At 33.9% G+C, this 15,972-nt stretch overlaps 1 protein-coding gene across 1 annotated transcript in view; it reads right to left on the minus strand.

The window, feature by feature from the left end:
* Positions 1 to 15,972, minus strand: part of DPYD (dihydropyrimidine dehydrogenase) — an 809,439-nt gene that overhangs the window by 324,771 nt on the left and 468,696 nt on the right. Inside the window, exon 14 of the mRNA XM_060026070.1 lies at positions 10,886 to 11,050. Coding sequence (XP_059882053.1) covers positions 10,886 to 11,050 — 165 coding nt within the window. The remainder of the gene's footprint in view (positions 1 to 10,885; positions 11,051 to 15,972) is intronic.

The raw sequence follows: 15,972 nt of genomic DNA on the forward strand, positions 1-15,972 counted from the left end.
AACAGATTTATTGAAATATAATTCTCTATATACTATAAATTATATAAAGTATAACATATAATAATTGCACGTATTTAAAGCTTACAATTTTATATACTTTGAAACTATCATCACAATCAAGATAATGAATATGTCTATCATGCCCCCAAATTTCCTTGCGACGCTTTATAATCCCTCCCTCCAACTCCTCCCCTGTCTATGAGGCAACCATTAATCTATTTTACATCCCTATAGATTAGTTAACAGTTTCTACAGTTTTATCATAAAATATGTATTTTTTGAGGGGGAGAGGGGCTGGCTTTTTTTTTCTCAGCATCATTTTTCAGATTAATCCATGTTATATGTATCAAATAGTTCATTCTTCTTACTACTAAGTAGTATTTTATTGTATACATACACCATAATTTGTTGATCTATTCAGCTGGACATTTGAATCATTCAGTTTTTTGCTATTACAAATAAAGCTGCTGTGAACTGTCCTGTACAAGTCTTTGTATGGACATATGTTTTGGTGTTTCTTGGGTAAATAGCCAAAAGTGGATTATCTGGGTCATATGGTAGGTGTATGTTTAACTTTTTAAGAAACTACCAAACTATTTTCAAAAGTGGTTTCACCACTAGCAATGTATGAGAGCTCTTGTAGTTCCATATCCTTGCTAACATTTGATATGATCAGTCTTACAAATTTTAGACATTCTAATAGATGTATATCTCACTGTGGCTTTAATTTGGATTTCTATAATGACTAATGATGTTGAGCACCTTTTCTTGTGCTTATTTGTCATTCATGATCTTCTTTGGTGAAATGTCTCTTTACATGTTTTGCTCAAAGTGGGAAGGGTTGTTTGCTTTCTTATTACGGGGTTTTGAAAGTCCTTTAAACATTTTGGATATAAGTCTTTTACCAGATACATGATTTGCAAATATTTTTCTTAGTCTGTAGTGTATTTTCATTTTCTTAGCAACAGGTTTGAAGACCGAAGTTTTAATTTGGAAGAAATCACATCTATCATCTTTTTCTTTCAAAGACTATACTTTCGGTATGCATCTAAGAAATATTCAGTATTTCTCTAACCTAAGATAACAGAGTCTTTCTCCCTTTTTTTTTTTAAAGGAGTTTTATAGTTTTAGGTTTGTCATTTGGGTCTATGAATATTTTGAGTTAATTTTTATATGTCATGTCAGACATGAGTCATTTATTTTATTTTTATTTTTTGCATATGGATACCCAATTTTACCAGCATCATGTGTTGAAAAGACTAAATGCTGTCCATTGAATTTCCTTTTAGCATCTTTGTCAAAAATCATTTGTTCATATAAATAATTTGTAGGTTGTTTTCTGGACTTGTTATTCTGCTCCATTAATCTATTTGTCTATCTATCTTTACGCCAATGCCACACTATCCTAATTACTGTAGTTTTAAAATAAGTCTTGAAATCGGAAAGTTTTAGATTTCCAACTTGTTTCTTTTTTAATTATTTTGGCTACTGTAAGTTCTTTATACTTCCATATGAATTTCAGAATCAACTGGTTAAATTCTGCAAAAAAATCATGCTAATATTTTTATTGTAATTTCATTTTACCTTTAAATCAATGAGGTTACTTGACATCTTAACAATAGTGACTCTTCTGATCACTGAACATGATATAGCCTCCCATTTACTTAATTCTTTAATTTCTATTGTAATATATTGTAGTTTTCAGTGTTCACATCTTTCACATCTTATGTCAAATTTACCCATTTCATTTTTTTGCTATACTGATATATTTATAAGATATACTTATTTCAGTTTCCAATTGTTAATTGCTAGTATATAAAAAGTACAAATGATTTTTAAATGTTGATCTTGTATCTTCAATCTTGCTAAACTCATTTATTATTTAAAGTTGTATTTTGGTAGGCCAAGGCTAGGTTGAGTCGTTAGGCATTTGCCTGGAGTGCAGAATTTAACGGAGTGCAAGAAAAGTTAGTAATAAAGATAAACAGTATTTTAATGCAACTCTTTAAAAAATCAAATCTGAAAACAGTAACTTGTAACCTAGCTGCCTGCTTTTGTAAATAAAGTGGTTTTTATTGGTATATTCAGTCAGATTTTCTACATAATCATGTCATCTGTGAATAAAGGTAGTTTTACTTCTTCCTTTGCAATGTGCATATCTTTTATTTGTCTTCTCTTATTTAACAGTACAGGAACTCTAGCACAATGTATACTAGAAATGGCAAAAGCAAATATCATTATTTTATTTCCCTTAGGAAGAAAGTATTCAGTCTTTTACCATTAACTAGGATGTTAGCTCTAGGATTTTTTTAAAATGCATTTTAGAAGGCTAAGAAATTACTCATATTCTTAGTTTGCTGAAATTACTTAAAAGTTAGGAAAGGATTTTTGAATTTCTTCGAATGTTTTTTCCTGTTTGTGTTGTTGTTATTATTTAGTTTGCAACTTATGTGAATTATATTATTTTCAAATGTTAAACCTACCAGAATTCCTGGAATAAACCTCATTTGTTCATGAGGTATTATATTCTTTATATATTGTTGGTTAATATTTGTAAATTTGTTTAGGACTTTTGCATCTACGTTAATGAGGAACACTGGTCCATAGTTTTCTTTTCTTGTCCTGCCTTTATCTGGTTGTGATATCAAAGTGTGGCATTACAGATTTAGTTAGTAAGTATTTCCTCTGTTTTTCTTTTCTGAAAAAGTAGGTGTAGAATTGGCATTATTCTTTCTTAAATGATTGGTAAAACTCACTCATGAAGCCATCTGGGCTTGTAGTTTTCTTCATGGAAATGTTTTAAACCAGTAATTCAATTTCTTTAACGTTATCCATTGCTTCTTGAACACACTTTGAAAATTTGTGTCTTTAAAAGGGATTTGTCCAGTTCACCTAAGTTGATTATCTGCATAAAATTGTTAATAATATTCTGTAATTTTCTGTTTTATATCTGTAAAATCTGCAGTGGTGTTACTTCTCTCATTCCCTATATTGGTAAGTTATGTTTCTTTTCGCTTTTTTTTCCTGATCAGTCTGGCTAAAGTTTTATCAATTTTATTTGTCTTCTTAAAGAATCAGCTTTACGTTCCTTGACATTTTCAATTATTTTTCTGTTATTTATTTCATCAATTTCCTCCTCTAATCTTCATTATGTCCTTTACGTTATTTATTTTGGGTTTAATTTTCTCTTTTTCTAGTTTTTAAAGGTGGAAGTTGTAGTCATTCATTTGAGATCTTTCTTCATTTCTGATACATGTATTTGATACCACAGATTTTCCCTCAAGTAATGCTTGTATGGTATATCACAAATTTTAACATTTTGTATTTTAATTTTCATTCCATTCAAAATAATTTTTAATTTTGCTTGTGATTTCCTCTTTTAACCAAGGGTTATTGAAGTATATTATTTATTTTCTAAATATTTGGAGATTTTCCAAATACATTCCTGTTTTGATTACAAATGTAATTCTGTTGGGGGCAGAGTATATACCTTGGATGATTTAATTTTTTTTTAATTGCTGAGACTTCTTCTATGGCTCAGAATATGGCCTATTGTAGTAAATATTATGCATGTACTTGAAATGACTGTGTATTCTGTTGACTTTGGATGGCGTGTCCAATAAACGTCAATTAGATAAGTTGATAGCATTTTTCAAATCCTCAACAGCCTCATTCCATTGTTTTATTAATTACTGACAGGTAAGTATGGAAATCTCCAATTATAATTTTGAGTTTTCCCATTGCTCCTTGCAGCTCTATCAGTTTTTTATTCAGGTTTCTTGAGCTCTGTTATTAAGTCATAAAACATTTAGGATTGTCATCAACTCTGGATGAATTTTTTTCATCATTATAAGTTGATCTTTTTTTGCCCTTGATAATATTCTTTGCTTTTATAACTACTTTGCTATCAGTATTATGAGATTGTATTTGAATAGAATTACCATTGTATATCTCCTTCCATTGCTTCAATATTCTCCTATTTGTGTCTTCATATTTTAAATTGTTTTTTCTTGTAGGCAGCATACAGTTGAATCTTGCTTTTTTTTAACCAAATATGAAAATCTCTGCCTTTTAATTGAGATGTTTAGACCAATTACAATTAATTTGACTATTGATACAGTTAGGTTTAATTTTACTTTCTTTTGGTGTGAGTACTTTGTTTAATTCTATCTTACACCTTTATTTTTCATGTTTTATCTGTAACTAAGTCACATTACTTTAGTGGTTGTATAGAGCTTAGAGCATATATCTTTAAGTTATCACAGTCTACCTTCAAGGGATATAAAACTTCATAAGGTTTTAGAAGCTTACAGTAGTATACTTCCATTTCTTCCTCACAACTTTTGCACTATTGTTGTCATATATTTTACCTTCATGTATGCTATAAACTCCCCACACTATCTTATAATATGTTTTTGTTTAAACAACCAATTACCTTCTAAAGTGAATAAATAATTTAAAAAATTATTTACCCATGTAGTTACAAATCTTGGTGCTCTTTACTCCTATGTGTAGATCCATATTTCAACCTGGCATCATTTTCCTTCAACATAAACATTTTCTTTTAACATTTCCTGTAGTGAAGATTCCTAGTGATGAATTCTTTCCATCTTTTTTTGATTGAAAAAGTACTTATTTCACTGTATTCTGAAAGATATGTTACTGAATTTTGAAATCTAGGTTAACAGTTTTTGTTTGCTTGTTTTTTAAATCTTTCAGCACTTTAAAGATGACCTCTAACTTGCACTGTTTCTGATGACAAATCAGAGCAGTAACCCTTATGTTAGGTTCCTCTTTATGGAACATGCTTTTTATCCCTGATTGCTTTGAAGTTTTCCTCTTTATCAATGGTTTAATTAATTTGATTAGGATGTAGTACCTTGGTGTAATTTTATTCATGTTTCTTGTGCTTGGAGTTCATCAAGTTTCTTGTTTATTATTTTTATTTGTTTGCTTTTGTTTTGTTTGCATACTGGGAGGCTTAGAGTTTTAAGAAAAATTGGGAAAGTTTGGTCTGTTATTTCTTCAAATTTCAGGAATTCCAGTACATATTAGGCCACTTGAAGTTTTCCCCAGCTCACGAATGGTATGTTTACTTTCTTCTCTCTCTCTCTCTCAACCTCCGTGTGTATGTGTGTGTGTTTGTGTGTGTGTGTTTCACTTTGGATAGTTTTTATTGCTGTATTTTCAAATTTACTAATTATTTCTTCTTCAGTGCCAATATGCTGATAATAACTTCCAGTGTGTTTTCCATCCTTTTCGTTGTAGTTTTCATGCTTGGAATTTTGATTTAGGTCTTTTATCTAACTTCCATGGCTTAACTTAGCCTTTTGAATGTATGGAATAACAGTTTTAATGTACTTGCCTGTTAATTTTAACATCATATCAGTTTTAACTGATCGATTTTTTTTATTATTTTGGGGCTATTTTCCTATTTCTTTACATACTAGGTAATTTTTAATTGGATGCCAGACATTGAACTTCCTCTTTTTGGTACTAGATATTTTGTATTCCTATAAATATTCTTGAGCTTTTTTATGAGTTGCAGTTAAATTACTTGGACATATTTTTATCCTTTCAGGTCTGGTCTTTAAGGTTTGTTGGGCATAACCAAATTAGTGCTTGGCCTATGGCTAATTGTGAATCATTTTGGATTTATTTTGATTTTTGTACATTAGACAGATCTTTTTAAAAAGAAATAATAAAGTAATGCCACTAGATAATTGTCCTGGATTTTAGCAAAAAAGCGAGGCTGGGAAATATCTATGTCCTCTGGAATAAACAAACAGTATTACAAAATCATTACTTAAGCTGCGGTGTAAAAAAGAGAAGAGCTTCCTGGAGGATATACTAAGCTTCCCTTCAATACCTGATCCAGCAGTTTTCTAATTTACTTAAAATAAATCAGCATGGGAATATGTAGACATTTACAGAAACAGGGACATTATAAGCTTAAATAATTCCAGATGGAACAAAGAAGGAATGCCTCCAGTTACAGAGACTCTTACGTTTCTGTTGGTGAATACCCTTTTTGGGATACGAGGAGAGAAGAGCTAAGGTGCTGTTTGTGCTTTGTAAGCTCTGTGATCAGAAAGCAAAAGTAATGAACTTACACTGATCATTGCTTCCTGACAATACATTTATTGTAGTTCCATTTGTTACAAATTTATCTGAACAGACTGAATGGGTAACACAATCCCCTATTTCTAATTAGCTGGACTTAATTATACATACTTCAAAGAAAAGGAAGACCACTTCTGCTGAGCCGGACTTTGTGGCACCTGTAAGAAGATTGTGCAGGAGTAATGGGGTGACGAATGTCCACTGAATAAGTAGGGAGCATCCTCCTGCTTGGAGGATACCTAGATCTGACTCAGTCCCTCGAATTCCCTATTTTCAAATACAGAACTTAAAACGAGGCCAGGTAACAATTCAAGCCAAGGTCCACATTGAGTCACTGGCATTGTTTTCTATAGACACCTACATCCCTGCAAAGCAAAAAGAGCTGAGCTATAAAGTGTTCTTCACTGGAACTAATGACAAGATAATGATTGACTGATGACAGAACTTTCTTTGTCAAATGAAAAGATTTGTTTTGTTTTGTTTTTTCTTTTGACAGTCTGCAGCTGAGAAAGCTCAATCTAATTGGCCCATCTGAGTGGGTTGACAAGGGAGGATTGTAATATGTATGTTCTTAATTTCTCAGGTTCTTTATGGTCAAATAGAACACCTCTTCATGGTGTAATGGAAAGATTTCCAGTCCCAAAGCATTTACTTACTAACTGTGTCATCTGGACAGTTAATGCAGTGTCTCTAAATGTCAGTTCCCTCATCTGTAAAATGGGGAAAATCTCTGTTTCACAGATACATAAAACCCTTAGCACATATAAACAGCTCCCAGTAAATAGTTCTGGTATAGGAGTTTTATAAATATTTAATGATATATGCCAAAGTTCATGAGTGACATTGATGGTATATATAGTGGAATCAATTGAGGAACTTTATAAAAAATATAAACACACTCACATACACATATACATATCTATACACATACTTACACACACACAGATCTATATTCACTGTATCCATGCCAGAATTCTAAACTGATTCAACTAGTATAGGGCCTAACCATAAATATCATTTTTGAAGCTCTCTAGGAGATTCTAATATGCAACCAGAATTGAGAAACACTGGACACAGGTTCTTAATGTGAGGTCCTTAGAACCCCTGATAGAAAACAGAAAATTCATGAACTTGGATGGAAAAAAAAATTAGGTCTTTATTTTCACTAGTCTCTCACTGAAATTTAGCACTTCCTCCATCATGAAGCAACAAGCCAGTGTGCTTTGCACCAACAGAAACCAGAGAAAATCACATAGAGATGTAGAGTTGCTGCAGCTATCTCAGGGTATCAGTTGGAGTCACCATTATATCAAGACAGCAGTAGGTAGTAGATCTGCTATTAGATTGTATTTTTAGTGCCTTACTAAAGAGTAACATATTTTACTACATCATATTTTTTAAAATATTTCAAGAATTTTATTTTAATATAACGGGAATCCTTTATTACCTTATGAATTTTGTTTTATGCATTGAAAAACAGTATTCTAAAAGAGGCTTTTAGGCTTCACCAGGGTGCTTATGGAGGCCATGGCACACACACAAGGTTAAGAACTCTGTATTTAGAGGCTACTGGTCAGGAAAGCATCTTCAGAATGCTGACGGAGAGCAACTTCTTTGGAGTCATTTTGAACATAATGTGTGCAATGCCGATCTCTCAGTAATAAACTGAGAATGGGTTTCAGTAGAAATGAGGTGTCTTATAATAGAAGTATATTTACATACCAATTGTTCTTCCCTTATTAATTTCTCTAACAAAGCCATCATTCCCTTTTCTATCTTCACCAGCTGATTCACTGATGAATCCCTATCTTTTGCCTAACTCTCACTTTAGCTGCCACAAATGATAGAAAATGCCAGTCTTTGCTTGCTAATTCAGTGCATTCAGACAAAATGCAGCATGTATTTCTTGCTAAAAATTTTTTGCAAGCCTAAAGTATATGATGTCTAAGGTTTTTGCAGTGAGAATTAAAGGATTCACTTAAAATTGATTTCTGTAAGCCCTAATTACACAATACATTTCATAATAAGCATTGCAAAATCTCAGCTTAGGAAAGAAAAGAAAAAAACTCTTAGTAATAAATTGTCACTACAATGATCAGTGTGCCAAGTTTAATTCACAGGTAAATAAAAGGAAACTTTGAAAGCCAAGCAGAAATCTGGTATAAGTGTAGGCTTTGGTATAATTCTGTGACAGTTAAGAAACAAGCCCTTACAATATATTTCAGGGGGGTCTTAATGTCTTTATATTCAACATGTTCTTCCAGCTGTCTCCTCTAGTTCATGGTCAACTGGTGCCTACTTTTTCTGGAAAGAAAGATACTGGCTGCTGATGTTAGCTGAACTATATGCCCCCCCCCCACCCCGCACAATTCCTTTTTCAGAAAAGTTAGCCCTTGTTTAGAAGCTGCCATAATAGGTTGAATTATCTGATCCCTGTCATTAAAGGTGGCAGCCACGCGCTCGAGAATGATGTGGGAAAACTCCAGTGAGAGTGATAATTAAACGTGGAAAATGAAGGGTCACCTTCTTTCATTCAGCTCATTGGGTTTGGCATCAGAGTAATTCCAAAACAGTGGGGGACATTCTGCTCTCAGCATGGCAATATCTAGGTGCACACATACTATTTCTATGGGTTCAAATGGGAATGCCATTTTAATTGTATTTAAAATGTTATCTTTGATATGGGGAGTAAAAATGTTAGAAATTAATTCTAAGAATACAGAAAAAGAATAATGAATATAATCTAAATGGTGAAAGAATTAGAAACAAGAAAAGCTGCATTGTTTTCTCAGAAGAAAAAGTGTTATAGGAGAAGAAAATTATTTCCAGGGAAATTGAAAAGAACATTTAAATGTGTTCAAGTCTTTCTGCTTGACTGTAGGATCACAAAGCAAGGGTTTTGTCTCAACTTTCTTGTCTACTTACTGTCATTTCTTGGAGGCCATTATTATAACATCTTACTCCTCCTCAAGAGAGGGTAGAAAGTATCAGGTGAGCTTAAGACAAGTTATTGGTAGGTGTTATTTTCCAGAAAAAGGGATTTTTTTCAGATACATTGGCTCATCTAAATACTATTGAAAGAATATTTCATACTGTTCTTATTTTGCATTAATATAAGTAACACTGAGCCTTTAAGGGACTGAAATGATATTGCAATATAAGCAGGTGCACTAGTGAACACTATTACTAGACAGGAGCATGGATGCTAAAATCAAATTTCAAGTTCAAATTCTGGCTTCACCATATAATAGCTGTGAACCTTGGGCATGCATGCTACTTAACTCTGTGTGCCTCAGTTCCTCATCTGTGAAATGGGGAAAATAATACTACCTATCTTATAAAGTTGTTGAAAAATTAAATGAGTGTTAAAATACATAAAGCATTTATAACCATACCTAGCACAGAGTGAATACTATGTAAGTGCTCACACTTATTACCATTTATTATTATTTTATTGCATGTTCAGTACCTAGCATAGTATTACTTAACACTGTAGATTGTTTAAAAATATATTAATAATTATTTCTATGGTTGACCACTTTTTGTCCTTGTCATTCTGAGAAAAGCTTCCCAAAACATGTGGATTCTTTTAAACACAAATAGTCCAACAAAATTGTTACTAGAGTTGATTATATAATGTGCAAACAGATAATTGCAACATCAAGCTCAGGAAGTGAAAAATTCCTGAGCAGAAGCTATAGATTTCAGATGGCCTTTATAGTTCCCTTCACATCTGAAGGGTTGAATTGAGGAAGATAAATTGTATCTTCTGTGATTATATTTTGTTTCAAGATAAGAGAGAATTTTGAAACAATTAGAGCCTTCTAAAACAGAAAAAGAAACTTGATGAGCTAGGTGATAGTGTGATAGCTAAAACTCCTTCGTAAAATTTCCTGATTTATCAGTTTGTGGGCAAACATCCACAAATTTCATTAGATTTTAAAATATTTATTATTAGAATACTTGAAGTGTTCTCATTTGTCTTTGAAATATTTTCTACAATGCAAACATACATCGCCCCAAACTTCAACCTCAATTCACCACCAGCTCAGTGAGAGAGAGAGAAATGTGTGTGTGTTCATGTGTGTGTATGGTGAAGGGGGCTGGGGGGAGGAGGAGGAGAATGAATGAATGACATTAAAGACAACACTAACCAATTATTGAAGAGAAAATACTATCTGTGGACTAAAAAAATATAGGCAATATATAAAATCCAGAAAAAAATGAAATATCATACATAAGCCTGATATTACTGTAATATTTGTGTATAGTACTTTAGAAGAAAAAAACATTTTATAAAGGCTAGTTGACTCATTCAGAATAAAGGTGTTTGGTGCATTATTTCCCACTGAAAAAATCTAAACTATACAAGAAATTCTGCTTCTGCCTCAGCTTTATATTTAAAATGATTTACAGTCTGCAATTTCTTCCTAAGGTCATCACCTTCATAAATACTAGCCACATACAGTGAAAACCAACTCAATACAATGAGTATTTCATTTCTCTTCCTCCTGCTTATGTAGATACTTCTTCCATCTACATGGCACCCATTTATAATAAAGCCTCACATTGTGCAGATTTTTATGAGTTCTTGAGCATTTCTTTCTTTTTCATCTTTCTATGCATCAGCAAAGCAACTGGCAGATTCTTTAATAAAATATATTATACACATTAATATTTATAAGCCTATGAATTGGATGTTTAAATAAACATTCACCAACTTATGCCAATTCTTTTGTTTTAGACGTTAAATCACACTTACATTGTCTGGAAAGTCAGCTTTTAGTTCAGTGACACTTTGACACCAATATGCAGCTGTTTTTTCACTGATGAGCTCAATATTCAGGAAGGAGCTTTGTCCAGGGCCATACATGGGGCCGGAGGTGGTCCCCCGGATGATTCTGGGTGAAACATTTGTCACTATGTCCTGTTGAAAGAATAAAGATATTGGGTCTCCTTTCTACAAAGGAAAAACTGTTATCTTCATTCTATGCTCATTTCCATATGACAGTATTCTACTAAGTCCTGCCTCACATTTTTAATATATTTTAAATTACAGTTGAACATAAACTACTTTCAAATGAAAAAGTAAAATAAAATATTTGTTATCTTTATTTAAATTACTTCGTATAATTGTAAGGTTAGCATAGTGGAAAAATATGTAAATTCATTTACACTGGTTTTGGGCATACACACTTTAATTTGTCTGCAATTAAATAATAAATAAAAATGCGAGGGCTTCCCTGGTGGCGCAGTGGTTGAGAGTCCGCCTGCCAATGCAGGGGACACGGGTTCGTGCCCCGATCCGGGAAGATCCCACATGCTGCGGAGCGGCTAGGCCTGTGAGCCATGGCCGCTGAGGCTGCATGTCCGGAGCCTGTGCTCCGCAATGGGAGAGGCCACAACAGTGAGAGGCCCAGGTACCGCAAAAAAAAAAAAAAAAAAAAAAAATGCGATAAGTAAAATGTAAGAAAATCATTTCAGTCTATTTAATCTAAGCATCTCCAATGAGATTTTAACTCAAATAAGAGTTAATGTTTGTAAAGAAAAAGATTTTTTTTTCTAAAAAGTAATTTCAATATAAATCAGCTAAGGAGTACATATTAGCATTATTGGCTCATCAAACTTTAACACAGATTCTAACAAACTAACTAGGTTGACTTACCTATATGATTCTAACCATAAATTCACATTCAATGAGAACTAATTTTTCCTAAGACTGAAATGAGGATATCAATAACTTCCTGATAACTATAAACAGTAAACAGTCAAATTAACTTGCTTGTTAAGTGTAATTAACGATCCATACTGCTTCTAAAGCTGTATTAACAAAGAAGAGTAACATTCTTACATTGCTAAAAACTAAAAAGAAACAGACAAAAAAAATGTTTCTTTAGCCAGCTTCCAATTAAAATTAATTTTGAGTAAAGGTCATTTAGTTAAGGAGCTATCAGAATTATTCCTTTAAGTACCCCTCCTCACCATCTTGTCACTTTTAGTGAGATAACATGAACCCCCATTAGTATATAGCAATTAAGGTCAATTTACATATTTTAATTAAGAACCACCCCATATAAAACAATTAGCGTAATAGGCATACTAACTGGATTTCATAACATTTGGACGTTTTTCCAACTAGATAGACAGGAAACCTTAATTAGCATTAATTAGTGCTGATCTGCATATGTTTGATAAGGCATACCCTTGCCACAAAAGATTATTTATTCCTGAATCTGCCAAATGCTACAGTTGCAGAGGATAAAAGGACTTTTCTTCACATTGCATGTTAATTTCTGGCAATTTACATTCACTTTTACATACGAATTAGTATATTATAAAATAAATGTTATAAATGTTACAATAAGCCACCTTAAATATGTACATTTTTACTTATAGGAATCCTGCCAGTTAATGTTTTACTAATTAAGCCATTCTAATTTTATTGTAATCGTAGGAATACCACCAGCCTTACTTTGATTTGCTATTGTGAAACCATGTTACACGATCTTAATGGGTAAAATGACAAGTAGAGTCACCCCAGGAAGCTCAAGCCTAGTGGGTCCAATTTCTATCTTGGCAAATGCTTAAATGTGTGCTCTGTGTACCTGCTGGTGGCTTCTGTGCAGCTCAGCCAGGTAGGTACTCTCATGCTGTCATGGTCTGAGAAAACAATTCTAGAAATGTTGCATTCAAATTAGGCTGATTTTCTCTTAGGTTTCAATTTTCAAGAGACATACATTTAAGCCTCGAGTTCCTCCTTTCCTCTGCTATCCCCTCTACTCTAAATTTTCTTCACCTAGATAAGTCCAGTCTAGGTCACAGTCTGTGCTCTGCACAGGAGAATTGGACCAAGGAGGTGAAGAGAGTCCATATTCAGTTTACCAAGTCATGCGCCCTGGCAATGGGTAGCTCCACAAATGAAAAGGCACCCGTTTTAAATGACCATTTTGTAATTTATTGACTTGTGTTGAGGAGGAAGAAAACTTTCCCCCACCCTTCTAGGTTCTTCAGGCTGGTCTAAGAACTAAATTGACATGAGATAAACAGGAGAAATGGAATTTAACTTCATATGTACAGGAATCCTACATACATGAGAGGGTCAGAGTCCCCACATACATGAGAGGTTCAGAGACAGAAAGGTTAAATGAAGTATAAATGCCATCCTGAGCTAAGGAAAGAGATAGGGATCTGGGGCTTCCAAGAACAGAAAGGTCATTATAGGACAATAAGAAGAAGAGTAGATGTTTGGTAACTAGATGTTTGCCCTGTTGAATAGATGGAGACACTTAGGTAAATAACTCTTTTCTGGGAAAAATCCCAAATTTAAATTCTTCTAGGTACTTAAAGGAGGGGCAGTAGTTTCTCTTGAACCTGCAGGATCTTGACTGCCTTTATCTCAAAGTAACCTTCATGCCAAAGTGACACATTTTGGGGATGCTAATTCTGAACCCCTACGATTGGAAGTGGCACTTCCTGCTTATTCAACAAAACTGACTCGTGTGTTAGACTCCCTGCTCCTGCCCATTCTTCAGGTCTTAGCTTAGACTTCAGTCTATTTAGGAATCTTTTCTGATCTCTCCAGCACCATCAAGTCTTAAGCTGCTCTGACTCACACCATCATAACAATAACAATGGTACCAAGAGTACCATTCCTGGGGCTTCCCTGGTGGCGCAGTGGTTGAGAGTCCGCCTGCCGATGCAGGGGACACAGGTTCGTGCCCTGGTCCGGGAAGATCCCACAGGCCACGGAGCAGCTGGCCCCGTGAGCCATGGCCGCTGAGCCTGCGTGTCCGGAGCCTGTGTTCCGCAACGGGAGAGGCCACAACAGTGAGAGGCCTGAGTACCGCAAAAAAAAAAAAGAGTACCATTCCCCATTTGGTACTCTTTACACTCTGTATCGTTGATTGTCTATATTCTTGTCAGTACTTTTCAGTAGAGTGTAAACTTTTGAAGAGGAGGAACTATATCTTGTTTACTATTACATGTCCATCTTCTAGCCTCGCCTTTAGTAAGTGCTCATATAATGCATTTTTCTTTCTTTCTTTTTTTTTCAGTTGAAGTACAGTTGATTTACAATGTTGTGTTAGTTTTGGGTGTAGAGCTAAGTGATTCAGATATATACATATACATATATATATATACATATACATATATACATATATATACACACATATACATATATATGTATATATACTTTTCCAGATTCTTTTCCATCATAGGTTATTGCAAGATACTGAATATACTTCCCTGGGCTATACAGTAGGTCCTTGTTGTTTCAAATAATGTTTATGAAGGAACCTAAACTAGAACCCTAGGCACTAGAATAGGTCTTGTCCTGAGGCAGGAACTATAAGGTATTTGTTGCTGGCCTCATTCTGTTGCTGAACAAACAAATGAGTTTGGGCTTATAGTCAAACTTTAGGAACTCGTTCTTTGCTTAAATCCTTTCCTACCAGACCATTCACTTGCTTCCCCTGATCCCTCAGGGACACCTTCTTTGAATACAGTCCCCCACCCCACACTATGGCTAGATCCCGATACCAGCATGCAGTGATGCAGATTGCCCATTACTCCACTTCTCCCCATCCTAGCCTACTGTAGATCTTTGATGACAGAAAGCATATTTGAACTTGATCACCCTGTAGCTTCTAAGACCTTTCTGACTGTTGACCTTAGGTTGCTGGATTTATCTGATCTCTAGGATCCAAATAGAATGGCCCCATTCAGATATAAACCAACTCTTATGCTTTTCCAGTTCAAGTGGATAAGAATTCCTAACCTGGTCGATGGCCACCTAGAGGACTTCTTGGGTTAAGAGATTTCTTAGGTTAAAGTCCTGATAAGATGATTTCTTCCTATCAGGACCTTAACCAACTATAGTTGCCTCTTATATCTGTGCCCTAGGCTGTGCCCATATCTTCATAGAATGTGTAGATATCTTTTTAATATCATAAAACAAAAAAGATGAGTGGAAGAATCACAGCTATACTGAATAAGGAAAATCTCAATAGTCCAGGAATTTTAAGCCATATGCTATTTTACAGTATTCCTCCTAATAACAATTCGGCCAAGAACTCACAACAGCCAAAAGGGTCAATAAGATGACAACATTTAATTGGAGGACAGTCAAGTCAATGCTTCTTTCTTCAAATGTTTCCCCTCAGTGATACCTTAAAACCTCAAATTCTTCCACTAGAGATTTTGTGTACTGTGAGTTAAATTTATTGTTAATGTTGGGATTGTTTTATTTCCTCTTCCATAATCCAATGTTAAACTGTAAATATACTTTGGGAGGATTATCAATGATTTCTTTAACCAAGATCCAACAGGAAGTACAAGGCAAATCAAAGGGAAGTTTTATCTACTGTATGACAGGGATTGTTTACTCATTTATGTTGATTTATGACAGGTAGCGCCTCTCTATACAGGTCAGTTTTCTCTCTCCTTAAGCAAAGAAAAAGATTCTTAATAATGGCCCAGATTACAGCCACCTATTGTGTATAACTTGTCAACTATCCATGAGTAAATTGTTACCATCGCAGCAATTAAAAAGTTCAGCATATTCCAAATTCAACTAAAGTGCCAAAATTCCAATATGGTCATCCGGTGATAAATCAATAATATAAATTTTATTCTAGGTTTTGTTTCCCAAATTCAGTCATATTTACCACTACTTTGTCAAAAACCTTCTCCACTGACTTGAGACTTAGACTTTTTAAATTAAGTGAAAGATGAATGAAAACTTGGATATAACAAATTATCCTTGGTTATCTGATTAAAGTTAGAGCTTCAATAATTGGGCAATAACTTACTAAAGCATTTGACCTGGGAATACTAGAATCTGAGTAT

This window comes from Delphinus delphis, chromosome 1, assembly GCF_949987515.2.
Source record: "Delphinus delphis chromosome 1, mDelDel1.2, whole genome shotgun sequence".
Classification (NCBI taxonomy): domain Eukaryota; kingdom Metazoa; phylum Chordata; class Mammalia; order Artiodactyla; family Delphinidae; genus Delphinus; species Delphinus delphis.